The sequence below is a fragment of the Melanostigma gelatinosum genome, assembly GCF_949748355.1.
Source record: "Melanostigma gelatinosum genome assembly, chromosome: 16".
NCBI classification, from domain to species: domain Eukaryota; kingdom Metazoa; phylum Chordata; class Actinopteri; order Perciformes; family Zoarcidae; genus Melanostigma; species Melanostigma gelatinosum.
The window spans coordinates 10,750,601-10,763,882 of record NC_136649.1 but is presented as its reverse complement, the minus strand read 5'-3'; the positions used below and the strand labels follow the sequence as shown (position 1 = coordinate 10,763,882).

General features: G+C 39.2%; 1 protein-coding gene across 1 annotated transcript; it reads left to right on the top strand.

Moving 5' to 3' along the window:
- Positions 1-1,404: 1,404 nt before the first annotated feature.
- LOC306790570 (transmembrane protein 87A-like) lies at positions 1,405-13,246 on the top strand. Its single transcript, XM_079286940.1, has 20 exons — positions 1,405-1,524; positions 3,477-3,534; positions 4,524-4,621; positions 5,402-5,518; positions 5,641-5,688; positions 5,824-5,865; positions 6,263-6,389; positions 6,525-6,586; positions 7,015-7,198; positions 7,309-7,408; positions 7,537-7,630; positions 8,746-8,819; positions 8,963-9,069; positions 9,466-9,524; positions 9,667-9,770; positions 9,862-9,938; positions 10,783-10,847; positions 10,964-11,016; positions 11,306-11,336; positions 11,462-13,246. Exons 1-20 carry the CDS (start codon positions 1,414-1,416, stop codon positions 11,501-11,503), a joined length of 1,653 nt encoding a protein of 550 aa, XP_079143066.1. The 5' UTR covers positions 1,405-1,413; the 3' UTR covers positions 11,504-13,246.
- The last annotated feature ends 36 nt before the right edge of the window (positions 13,247-13,282 follow it).

Genomic DNA, 13,282 nt, shown 5'->3' with positions numbered 1-13,282 from the left:
GTGTCTTTGTGAGTCTCTTCTTTGGTTTTCTTCAATTGTGTCCCATGAATTGTCTTGTGACCCTTTTTAAATTTATATCTGGATTTAGCTGCCAAAGGATACGCTTTATAGTGAGTGAAAAGTATATGGTAGATTTCCTGTTCATGTCTTTATTTTCACAAATAAACTATTATTTTAAGTGGTGTACTTTAGAAAGTTCAATCTCGTAAAGACAGATGTTAAAAATAATAAAAGCCTGTTGGCAAAGACGTGTGTGTCCATATTAAAACTGGTTGATTTTATGGCTTCCACGATTTCACACATTTTGGGCTCGAGGATATGAAGTATTCTCCCCATTCTTTAGTCGCACTTATTGTTCGAAAAGCAGGAAGACCATGTGTGGTAATCTCTTTAATGGCAATGCTACTTGCCTGAAGAAAAAGTCGTCGTTTTAAAGGAATACAATCTCAAGTGTCATTACTCGACTAAACACGGAGTCCAAAAACAGTCCAAAGCGTTCAGTCGGGTAATGTGCCTTTATGGAAGCACGTATCTGTGTGAGAAACTTTTCTCGACTCTGAAATTTAACAAATGCAAGTTTAGGTCCAGGATTAGTGATGCCCATCTTGAAGCTGTACTCAGGGTTTCAACTTTGACCTCCATCAGGGCAAAAAAGCCTTGCCTGGCGTCTGGCAGGAAATAGAATAAAGCACAAATGTATTCAGGGATTGCATTTGTTGGTTCAATGCAATGTTTTAATAATGTAAGGAAAACATAATGTAAAAATATATAAAAACTGCTGTTTGCATGTTCTTGTTGAGGCTGATGGAAATATGCTGGAAATGAAAATAAAAAAGCAAATTTTCAAAAATATTGCGCTTTCTTGTAGTACTTTAAAGTTGAAGTGGCCCTCCTATGAGATGACAATACCAGCAGTGGCCCCAAGCCAAATTGAGTTGGAGACCCCTGTCTTAAAACATGAGGATGTCAATCAAAACACGAGTTGATTCCACTTGTTCCTTGACACATAGCCTAATTGAAATAATAAGCAGGATAAAAAAAGTTTGATTTAATTTGGAAAATTTCAGTTTTAATGACACATTGCTGATGTTTTTATTCAATATCTTAATGCTGACTTATCCATGTTAATATTTTTTTTATTTATTAAAACGATATTCTAAATTGTTCTTATGAGGCACAAGTATTTTGATTAATTAACGCATAATTAATACATTTTACATCTATACTTTAATAGAAAATAATGACAGTTTTCTCAATAGCTTCCATGTAATGTGACCAATTCATTAGCAACATGCTAGTTGACTTTTGAGTGTTCGGTCGCCATCTTGTGGTGACGCTGCGAACTCCATCCGGACCTACCACGGAACTGGAGGCGGATACGAGTCTGACCTGTTTACGGTAGTAGATGCGCAGATGAAGATGCCAGATGCACAGTCGCATCCGTTTTGTCTCCTGTTTTTTGCGTTGTTTTTCTGTCTCGGCACAGCGGCAGAGGTCTCCGTGTGGAACGTGGAGATCAACTCGGTCAGTATTAACGTTACACCTCCAATATGGGCTTTTTTATTTTACGGTTATTACACAATCTTCAACAGCAGCTGTTAGCCGAGGAAGCTAGCTAGCTCCTAGCATATATTTCGCTGTATAATCCACCTTTCAGTCACTCTATTCTTCTTTGACAGCTCTGGTTTTGCTTTTCTGACAATATAAACTTCTCATTCTGAATGAGCTGCAGGTAATCTGTCTCAACGTTGTGTGCATGCGTGTTACAAAGGAAAAGGGCATCTACAAAAATACATGTTATTAAAAGAAAGGAAGGTCATTCTGTCAGAAAAACATGGTTAAGATAAGCTCAAACTATTGTCTAGTCTTGACATGGTCATAGTCTTGAAAGGGAAACATTTATCTGAACAAGCTACAAGTACATTTACTCAAGTACTGTACTTAAGAGTAGTTGCATGAGTACATCCACTTTGTGCTCCTTTATACTTTTACTCCACTAGATTCCAGAGGGTAGGTGGTGTACTTTTACTCCACTAGATTCCAGAGGGTAGGTGGTGTACTTTTACTCCACTAGATTCCAGAGGTAGGTGGTGTACTTTTACTCCACTAGATTCCAGAGGTAGGTGGTGTACTTTTACTCCACTAGATTCCAGAGGGTAGGTGGTGTACTTTTACTCTACTAGATTCCAGAGGGTAGGTGGTGTACTTTTACTCTACTAGATTCCAGAGGGTAGGTGGTGTACTTTTACTCCACTAGATTCCAGCGGGTAGGTGGTGTACTTTTACTCCACTAGATTCCAGAGGTAGGTGGTGTACTTTTACTACACTAGATTCCAGAGGTAGGTGGTGTACTTTTACTCCACAACATGTATTCTATAACTTTAGTTACTGGTTACGGTGCATATGAAGATTAATAATACAAAATATTATCAACAAATACATTATGAATTCACGAGCTACTCAACAGATAAAGTAGTATAAAATTAGCCCCACATTTACCAGCTTCAGCATTAATATACATGCATGCATAATATACATTAGTCTGCACAATAAGTACTTTTAAGTACTTCTTCCACCTCTGCTAAAAACTAATATGTGATGTGGTTTTAAAGAAGGCAGAACAATCTTTAAAAAACTTAAATTGTTGTACTCACTTGTGTATATACATATATATATATATATATATATATATATATATATATATATATATACGTATATGTATATATATGTATATATACGTATATGTATATATACGTATATATATGTATATGTATATATATATATATATATATATATATACGTATATGTATATATATATATATATATATATACATATATATATATATATATATATACATATATATATATATATATATATATATATACGTATATGTATATATACGTATATGTATATATACGTATATGTATATGTATATATATATATATACGTATATATATATATGTATATATATATATACGTATATATATATATATATATATGTATATGTATATATATATATACGTATATGTATATATGTATATATATATATATATACATACATATATACATATATATATATATATACATATATATACACATATATACATACATATATACATATATATATATATATATATATATATATATGTATGTATATATATATGTATATATATATATATACATATATATATGTATATATATATATATATATATATATATATATGTATGTATATATATATGTATATATATATATATACATATATATATGTATATATATATATATATATGTGTATATATGTATGTATATATGTGTATATATATATATACGTATCATCTTTTGCTCCTTCTGAAAATGAATCCAGATGTTTGGTGATATGTTGTGAGTTCGACCTGCAGTGGATCCAAACAGCAGTGTTGAACTCATCTGACTGAGCCAGAGTTGATCAGAACTGATTTGTCTTTGTTGTGTTTTCAGACTCAAGATGTTGTGTTTCGGAAGACGCTGTACACCAACACCACCATATCCATGAAGTGTACGTAGTCTGACCTCTTCATCATGTGTTGTTTATGAAGCGTTGCATGATTTATATAAATAACTGCTATTTACAAAGAACATGTGTCTGATAGGTGGAACAGTTCCTGTAACATTCAGGCCCTGACAGACAGTGCTGTGAGTCACAGGAGCGTAGCGCCCGTCCTTTAGGTGTTTATTCTGGCACTTGTTGTCTTTTCAGTGGCAAACTCCACCCATCAGACTCCCAAATTAAAAAATCTAAAACAGACTTTGTGTCCTCCGTGTCTCTTTACTTTTGAATTTTAGTGGGGACGATTCTCTTTTTTCAATAACCCTCGCGCAAAATTTAAAAAACCAGTAGCTCGATTATCACAAGAACTCAAGAATATTGGGTTGAAATGTCAGCTCATATTCAAGCCCTACGGGATCTTTCTATGGTTGTCAATGGCTAAACGCCAAACATTACATTCCAGTCATTTCGTCATTTTACAATTTTTGTTGGTTAGTTTCAGGAATCTTAACATTTTAAAGGTAAAAATTCACCCAAAACTCCTAAACACAATGTACCTTTTATTTAGTGCTATAGCAGTCTTGCTAAACTGTACCATTCATAACCTAGATTATGATATTTTTAGCGTATTTGCAATGGAGTTTGGTAGGAGAGAAGACACAATCTATCAAATTTGATAGTAAATGTCAGATTTTGTTATCTGCCCTTCAGAATAAAAGACTATTTCTTCTGGCTAGAGACGTCAGGTCGCATCAGCATCCACCAGACATAAAATGAGAAATCCTTCATACTGTAAAGGAGGAAGAGACGCTTATTTCTACTCCCTAAGTCACCCTTTGAAATAGAACTAGATGACGGAGGTTTGGGGGGGAAAGTATGTACACAAATGACAGTAGATGACAACACACTGAGGAAGTCCTGTAACAGCTGGGGTTATTAGTAAGGTCTTACTATTGTCTGATAATCCAGAGCTCCTCCCTTGTTTTATCTCCCTGCAGTCCAGGGTGACACAGCGTCATGTGATAAGAACCTGGCCTTCAACATCAGCTGGTACCTGCGCTCCTCTCTTTGCTACAATGAGGTCTTCAACACACCCGTGAGTAGTGACTTTTGGCTGTTGATGTCTGAATGAAAATGTGACATACATGTCATGTGTATGTTGTAAAGGCTTTCCGTCCAGCTCAGAGACGTCGAGATACTCCAAAGACTTCACATATTTCCTTTTTGTTTGTCGTTCAGGTGCATCTGCTTCTTTGTCAGTTGAATCAGTTTGAAAACTCGTTTGCACACTCGGGTACGGTAGATAATATGGCAGATAGAAATTGGGCTTTGTGGATTTTGTGCAGGAAACGTTAATCTGCATCGTCAAGCTTTTAAGCTCTCTTCACTGTCAGGAAGTTAATTTCCTGGACTTTTCACCAGTTCAGTGGTTCTGGCTTTACGTTGAGCATAAACAGTCTATCAGTCAGAGCGGCTGCTGTGTTCTTGGCCTCATTCAGATGTGTGTTGAAAGTTCATTGTCTTCTTCTGTGAGGCTACAAAACAGAAGATACATTTAATAATATTTTAAAAATTTCAATGGTAATACAGTAAAGTTATCCAAATAGTGAATTCTTAGTCAACAAACTGACTACTTTTCCTCTACCGGACCCAAATATCATCACTCAAACATCTGCACATTACCTTCCAGCTGTCATCAACAGTGCACTGACGAGCTAATGTGCTGATCAGACGTGAATCGTATCCACAAGTCCGCCTTTGTCTGCCCACACGTTTTACACATATCAAGCCTTGTCATGTGTAATGTTGCCACATCTCAGGAGGACGAAGTGGCTGCTCAGTGTAACCGATGTTCCACCTCTCTGTCCTGCTGCAGGACAACAAAGCCATAAACATGTTTGGTATGGACCACATGTTGAAAGACGGCTGGAGTGGCTTCTACAGTCAGGGCTACATGTACTTCGACAACTGCTCCTATCTCTTCTTACCCAAGGTTTGTGACCGCGACAACGCTACCGATGGCACATTAACACAAAGGGGCGCACCGGTAATCATCGCTGTGTAAATACAGTGTGTACATTGTGTACGTTCATATGTCTTTGTCCTCTCACTTAGGTGTATTATGCAGACTTCAACCCATATCAGCTGCTCACCAGCCCGAAGGTGAGTCACTGATTCCAGCTGATGCAAAAGGGATTGACCGTGCTGAGCACAATATCTCAACAATGTATTTGTGTGACTTTAACTCTGGCAAACTCTATGAAGCATTGCTCGCTGTGTTCTTTGTTCTGTGTTCAGAGCGACCCTTCCAATCAGAGCCTGATTTGGCCGGACAAGCCGGTAAGACATGTTGTTGTTACTTTTTATGCAAAGGTCTTTAAATATATATCATGGTGGGATTTTTTGTTTTTGTATTCTCTCTCAATACTCTTGTGACGGTCGGCTCCTCGTGGCTGTGATCACAGCTATATCTGCTGGCTGTGGGTTGAGCTCTGGTGGCTCCGGTATCAACGTGCTTATTACGAAGGATATTAAATATGTTAGCTGCACTGTGACTAAAGTAATAGAAGCATTTGAAGGAACCCGGTGTGCGTCTCTCGGACAGAACGGATCTCATGTCTTTCAGGGGCTTCGTGCTACGATGTCAAACCAAACGACCAGATATTGAGCTCGCTGTGTGTGTGAACATAAAGATGATAAATAAAGGAAGTACCATAACCGCTGTGATCCTCTGCAGGATATCAGCGCAGTGGCCAAAGCTTGGGAGGACAGTCCATACATGTTCATAGTGAAGGTGCAGCCGTTGTTCCGCGGGGTTGATGACGAAGACATCGGGGCCGAGCAGCTCGGCTTTGCTTTCACAAGTAAGAGACGCTGTTTCACTCCGGAACCTTCAGAAGCTCTCACGGTTATTCAGGAGACGGATTAGTGAGGACAAAAGGGAATATAAATCTGACAATTGAGAGTTTTAAAAAAGTGACTTTTTTTTATTTTCCCAGTGAAAGTTGAGATGAAGGGACCACACGACTACTCTTCTCCAGCAGACTGGCCCCTGATGATGGTATGTACACTACAATATGTAAAGGGAGGGGTTTTAGATTCAGAAAATGTCTTGAACACAATTGACATGGTTATTACTAAATCAGGGACAGACATTGTATTCATAACTGACATTACAGTTTGGGGAGAACCAACGTAATAATAGTTTTGCAATTGAAACATACTGAACATTCAACAACTCTCAAGACGACATCCAACTTACTTCTTTTGTAAGCTTTCCATCACATCTTGTGGCCTTCCTCCTCAGTGGATGGAAGTGCTCAGTGTGAATGTTTACCATCTATCGATATTGATTTCATCCTGATTGTAAATAAATCAGCCTGGATTGGACCGTATTGTTATTGGTGACATCATACCCCGACCTCGGTGTGCAGCTTTAACTGTGATTTCAAACCAGCCGTTTCTCGCCCTCCCTCCCGCCCGCCGCAGTTCTTCATGGTCATGTGCATCGTGTACGTGCTGTTCGGGGCTCTCTGGCTCTGCTGGTGTGCCTGCTACTGGAGGGATCTGCTGCGGATCCAGTTCTGGATCGGTGCCGTCATCATCCTCGGCATGCTGGAAAAAGCTGTGTTTTACTCCGAATATCAGAGCATCCGTTACAAAGGAGACTACGGTCGGTGTATTTCATTTACGTCTCCTTGTTGGTGCAGTCATGCTGTTTTCTGTTTACTTCAGTCGGATATATAATCATCATTTTGTTTCTGTGTTTTTATCTCTTCACAGTTCAAGGTGCTGTGATTTTTGCTGAGCTGCTTTCTGCTCTTAAAAGATCTCTGGCCCGAATCCTGGTCCTCATTGTCAGTCTTGGCTATGGCATAGTCAAGTAAGTTCAGACTTTTATTATTTGACTGCTGATAGTTCTCATTATTCTTTACCAAATAAAACCCAGTAGGGGACTTGCTGCTTCTACTCTCATTTCAATCATTTGTTTGTGTACTTGAACTTGTTTAGGCCCAGGTTAGGTACCACAGTTCACCAGCTGGCAGCTGTTGGGCTTCTCTACCTGTTCTTCTCCTCTGTGGAAGGTGTGCTAAGAGTGACAGGCGTAAGTATCAATCATTAATAAACTCCAGCTAATAAACAGCTGTCATTCTCAATATTTCCTTTAGCATAACTCTGAGAATCAGATGCGATGTAGTACGCAGTGACAGTTTCAGATAATTCATGCAAATGCATAAAAGGTATCCTCGAACCGTCTAAATTGTCCCGGTTGTAACTCCTCTCATGTTCTGTCAGCGCATCTATGACAAATATATTGCATCTTTTTGTTTTTGCTGCTTCACAATAAAAGTGTTTATCATTTTAATGCTTTTATTGTGAAGCAGCAACAGCAGGAAATGTAGTGAAAAATAAACTAAAAATAATTAAAAACGGTAATTGTCGGATTTACATGCGGCATCATTTCCTGTGAATCCCTCGTGTGTGTGTAATAATTATAATTATTCATAATCAGTATTAAAGGCAGCACAGTTGCATCGTGTCGGCTTTAGATGGCAGCACAGGAAACACTAATCTATATCAACCAAACCACCCAGCGAAGATTTACTGTTTCCTCTGGATGAGAGAGGAAAGAGATTCAACACTTAGTGTCGCTTTCCTTGGGCGGCGCGCTCTCGCTGCTGTTTAGGAGACATATTCCACTTCTAACTCTTAATTCATGACCTTCTGTGGCTGCGCATGACTTTCATCCAGGAGGATATAATCATATAATATAATATAATGAGCCCATTGCATTTCAACTACTGCAGACGGGACATTAGCTGTTGCAGCCTCCACAGATTCATTGAAGCTGATAGCGGAGGCTTTCAAGGCACTCAGTATAAATGCAGTGGATTTGAGTGGAGAAAGAGAAGGTTATGCTGGGAGGCAGACAAGTGATGATAATAGGGAATGACCTACTTGATGGAGAGTGGTATTCAAAAGCAGCCAAAGACACTGCAGCAAGTTCAAAACGATATGGAAACACAGTTGTATACAAGCACACACGAGATAAGAAAGACGGTAAGACAAAAGGAACGAGGCTGTGCGGTTCGGTGAGTGTTTAACGAGGCAGCTTCAAGGAGAGGAGACGTACATCTTCACCACATCTTATGTGACTTCACGCTCTGGGCTCATGTTGCGTCTCGGTTGTAGAATCTGACTCTCGTCTTGTTGTTCCAGGGTTTCTACGGGACGGTCGCCCTGGTGGCTAATCTCAGCCTCTCCCTTATTGACTCCTGCGTCATGTGGTGGATATCCTTTAACCCCAACCAGCGAAACACCAAACCACTCAGAGCAAGTCCAGGATTTGCATATTCAGAAGCGCTGCAGATATCAGCTTTTGATTGTGGTTACTCGAATGTATATCCAGTGTGTTCTCCTTAACTTGCATCCACATTTTCATCAGTCTGTCTCAAACCACTCGTCTCCTGAAGCTCCGCAGAAATATAGTGAAACTCTCTTTGTATCAGCACTTCACCAACACCCTCATCTTCTCCGTTGTCGGTGAGTAGCAACGGCTCTAGTAGAGCTGTGCCTTCATTCAGACACAGCTGCTTCATTACGGGTTAGTTTGTTGTTTACAGTACTTCTGCATATGTGAAGCAGTTGTGTAAGGTAGTGAACTATTCCTTTAACACGCACAGTATGTCCTGTACTGTGCTAAGTTACAGACGTCTCTTTCCAAATGTACGTTCGTGGGGAAAGTCTTTTTGGGGCTCATGGTATCACAGGACGAACCCGGAGGTTGTAATTTCACTGTTTGGCCGTTATGAACATTTAGCTTCAAAGCTCAGCGCTCTTGCCGGGGGCTTGAGTGGCACTTTTCCTGTGCTGTTTCCCATCATTTGCATATTGTTTACGGACATCAAAACAAGACCGGTGTTTACTTTGTGTCCACAGCTTCCATCATATTCATCATCTGGACCACCAAAGTCTTCAAGCTGGTAGACTGCCAGACGGTCAGTTTGTTTTCTGCTCTGTTATTGATTGATTCTAGTATTGCGTGTCCTGTCCTGTTCCCACCATGAGGTTTCTGTTTCTTGTTGATGCCTTCCAACCTGATAACATCATCCCTCTTTTCTATTTGTATCCCTTCCACAGGGTTGGAGGGACTTGTGGGTAGACGATGCCTTCTGGCGTCTTCTGTTCTCCACCATCCTGCTGGTCATCATGGTGCTGCTGCGGCCCTCTGCTAACAACCAGAGGTCAGAGTCCAGCTGGAGCACAACCTGGAGCCCAAAAACAAAGTTGACGGTGTTTCATTTTTTTTTGGGGGGGGTTCTGTTTTTCCCTCAGGTTCTCCCATTCTCCTCTGATTGATGAAGATGATGACGAGGAAGAGGCCAAGGAGCCAATGCTGAGTGACGCTTTTGGTAAGACTTTCATTGCGAGACCAGCCAATGGTTATTTAACTGTCTCTTATCATTGCGTACGCCTGAGTGAGACAGTGTTTATAGTACTGATAGACGGGGGGTGGGCTGTTCCGTCTGTACAGTTCAGATGCAGAGAAATATATTGACTTTAGACCAACGAAGGCGGCGAGTCTTAGCCAATCAGAGGCAGAGTAGGGCGGGTCATACTTTCGTCCATAGCCGGATCCGTGAAACATCCTGTTTCTTTTGCTATGTTTGACTGAAGAGTCTCTGATAATTATGATTGATGTAGCAATTGTTTAATGTCATCTATTGTCAATGTCAACCAACACTGTCCAGCCAGCTAACCAGTACTGTCTTCTTGTAAACATTATCTAATATGCACGCTGAGTTCAATTCAATTTATTTTGTATAGACTAAGAAAGCACAAAGACTCTGGGGAAGAAGCATAGTTAGTAATGTGCGTTAATGGGACCAGTATCCCATAACATATCCAGTAAAAGCTAACATTAATAGAGCTAGTTATTGTATGTTAATATAGTTTAGAGCTGCCTGAAGACAAAAGCCAGGTTTTATTTCGTGTGACTGGTTTATTGTAGATCCCGGGGCCTTCAGGGCTGCAGGGATGTTTGTCACATTAAGTCAGTAAATATGGAAACTCTTAAGTGAATATGTTTTGTATTCTGGTTCTACTGAGGCCGTGATCTGAATTACTCCGATATGTGGAGGACACATTCATTGAGAAATGTTAAATAGTATGAATGGGAATTGTAGTAACCTTGTTATGATCTTATTATTGGACATGGGACTTCTATCATTTGGCATTTTCTTTTATTTCTTTCAGAGGGAATGAAGATGAGAGGATCAAAGCCGGACTCGAATGGCTCCCAGAAACTGTTGAGTAAAGAGGTGAGTTCACTGTCTTCTGTCAACATCTCTCTTCTTCTAGCCGTTTATCCCCCCCCCCTCCCACCACACACACACATAACTTAATCATTTGTTATTTCTAAACTCTGCTTTGCCAGGATGAAGACTTAAAATGGGTTGAGGAGAACATTCCTACAACTGTTGCTGATGTGTAAGTAAAGTCAACTAAAACTTTCGCATTTGCTTAAAAACAAACATTGCGTTACCTGGAATTTGTGAGAATAAGGTATCGTCTTAAAACAATAATCCTTCTTACTTTGACATTGTTTCAGCTTATGTCAGCATATTAAAGTAGCTTCCAGTACCGGATCAAGCACTATAAGATGTACTGTTAATACTCACATTGCAACAAACAAGCTTTATAGATGATCTTAGAATACAGTTTGACTCTATGAATGCATTCACTGCCTCCTTCTCTGTGTGTTCTCCTCTCTATACAGAGCTCTCCCTGTAATGTTGGATGAAGAAGAGGTAAAGGGTCCTTGTACTTTCCCCCTGCTCGTCCCATGATTTCCAATCACATTTGTGTGTGTTTAAAATCATCCCACAGTCACATTACTGAACATGTAATAATCTGCGATCTCTCTTTTTTCCAGGAAATCCTGAAAACCAAGATGGAGAGATCTAAAATGGAGTAGAAGTGAATGCAGATGATGTGAGACGTAAAAGAAAGCAAATTTCACTGAGTCAGCAATGAATGCGTTCTGAGTGATTACCAAAAAAAAAAAAAATGGGCAAACCCAACTGTTCTCTCCAGATATTTTTCATTTGAATCTTTATTTCACACGTGTTGTGTAACACTGTAATAAGCTCACAGAAGCGTGAATAGTGTGTTTATATGAAGGCAAATCTGTGCAACCCCGTAGTTGGATGGGTCGGCTTGGAGGAGGGTGACTAATGCAATAACACAGCAGAACACTGTGATGAATATTTTATTTGTTTCAAAGATTTTTCTTTAATTTCACAAACTTGGCCAAAATCAAGCAGAAACTAGGCAAGTTTACACAATGCCCTTGTGGAAAATAGAATATTTGTCAAAATCATGTCTTATTGTTTAAGACCAATACAATATTTAAGGTTCCCCCCACGCTTTAAATTCCAGAAACCTGATGGGTCTACTTTGTGGGACTGTGAGAACTGATTCTATATCTGTTTCGAGATGAGATTCGAATCTTTGTACGAATGGAAACACGGGCTGAAAACGCCAAGTTATTGTGCGTAATAAGATTAGATTTGAATTCGGACACTTGGACTCAAAGTTATCGTCAGCGATGTGCTGTGCCATACACTGTAAATGTAGAAAAACAATGCTGTTGTCAACAGGTGTTTTATTGCGTCACATATCTAATGGGTCACATGATGACATGCATCTAATATATAAATGAGCAGGTGACTGTATGGTATGATTAACCGTTTAGCCAGATAACTAAAAACAATGCTTTTACTTAGTCAGTGAAGATTTCCTGAACTCATTTCTTATAGCTGCACCAACAAATGATACATGTCTTATTGTTAACACATGACTAACACGTTGTTGTCTGGCTAACTGAGTAATCCTCAGTAAGTTACCGTTACTCTATGGAAACATGGCTGCATCGGTGGATATCGATACTTGAAGCATGTCACAGTTGTCAAAAACGCAGTACATTCGTGTTTTGGGGGAGTCTTGAGTTCACAAAAACGCACTGTTTTCTGGGCTGGGAGAATGTAACTTTATACTATCGTAAACACAGCCTTGTAAGAAGAGTTGCACCAGATTACTTCTCTGAGATGTCATCTTCACACAGATCAGTTCAAGCAACTGAAAATATGACTCCAATATTGGTGATTTTCAAGCTTTTACTGACAAATGAAAGACTGCTCGGTCCTCAGCGAGTAAGGGGAAATGTATGACCCGTATTCAAAAAAAAATATTCCAGACCCGTTTTCACACAGTCACGAGTCTAGAATTAAGAATATTTATTCTGACATATTTAGCTTCTCACATAACCGCAGTGTTTTAGGGCCACTCCATTTTTAGCTTCATTTATAGCTACTGCACATTTCATTGACTGAATGTATGTAATTATTTCTCAGTAGCACAGGGTACATGCTAAAGTTATCATTTCCATTTCACTGCAATTACAGATTCCTTTGAGCTTATCCCATTCACACGAAAAGTAATCTTGCCTTATGTGGCAGAATTATATCCCCGTCCGTGTGCAACCTACTGCAGTATGTGTGGATATTCTAAATGTATTAGTTCATGTTTTTTTTTTTAATAAGTGTTGTTGAGGATACCTTATTTTTAAGAGACTAAAGCCCTATTTCTGGATGTGAGTCTGCAATGTAATGTGAAGCTGATGATATTGTATGGCTTTTTGCGTATGTCCTGCAAATAAAATTTATATTGAAACATGGTTGCAGCGTCATTTTTT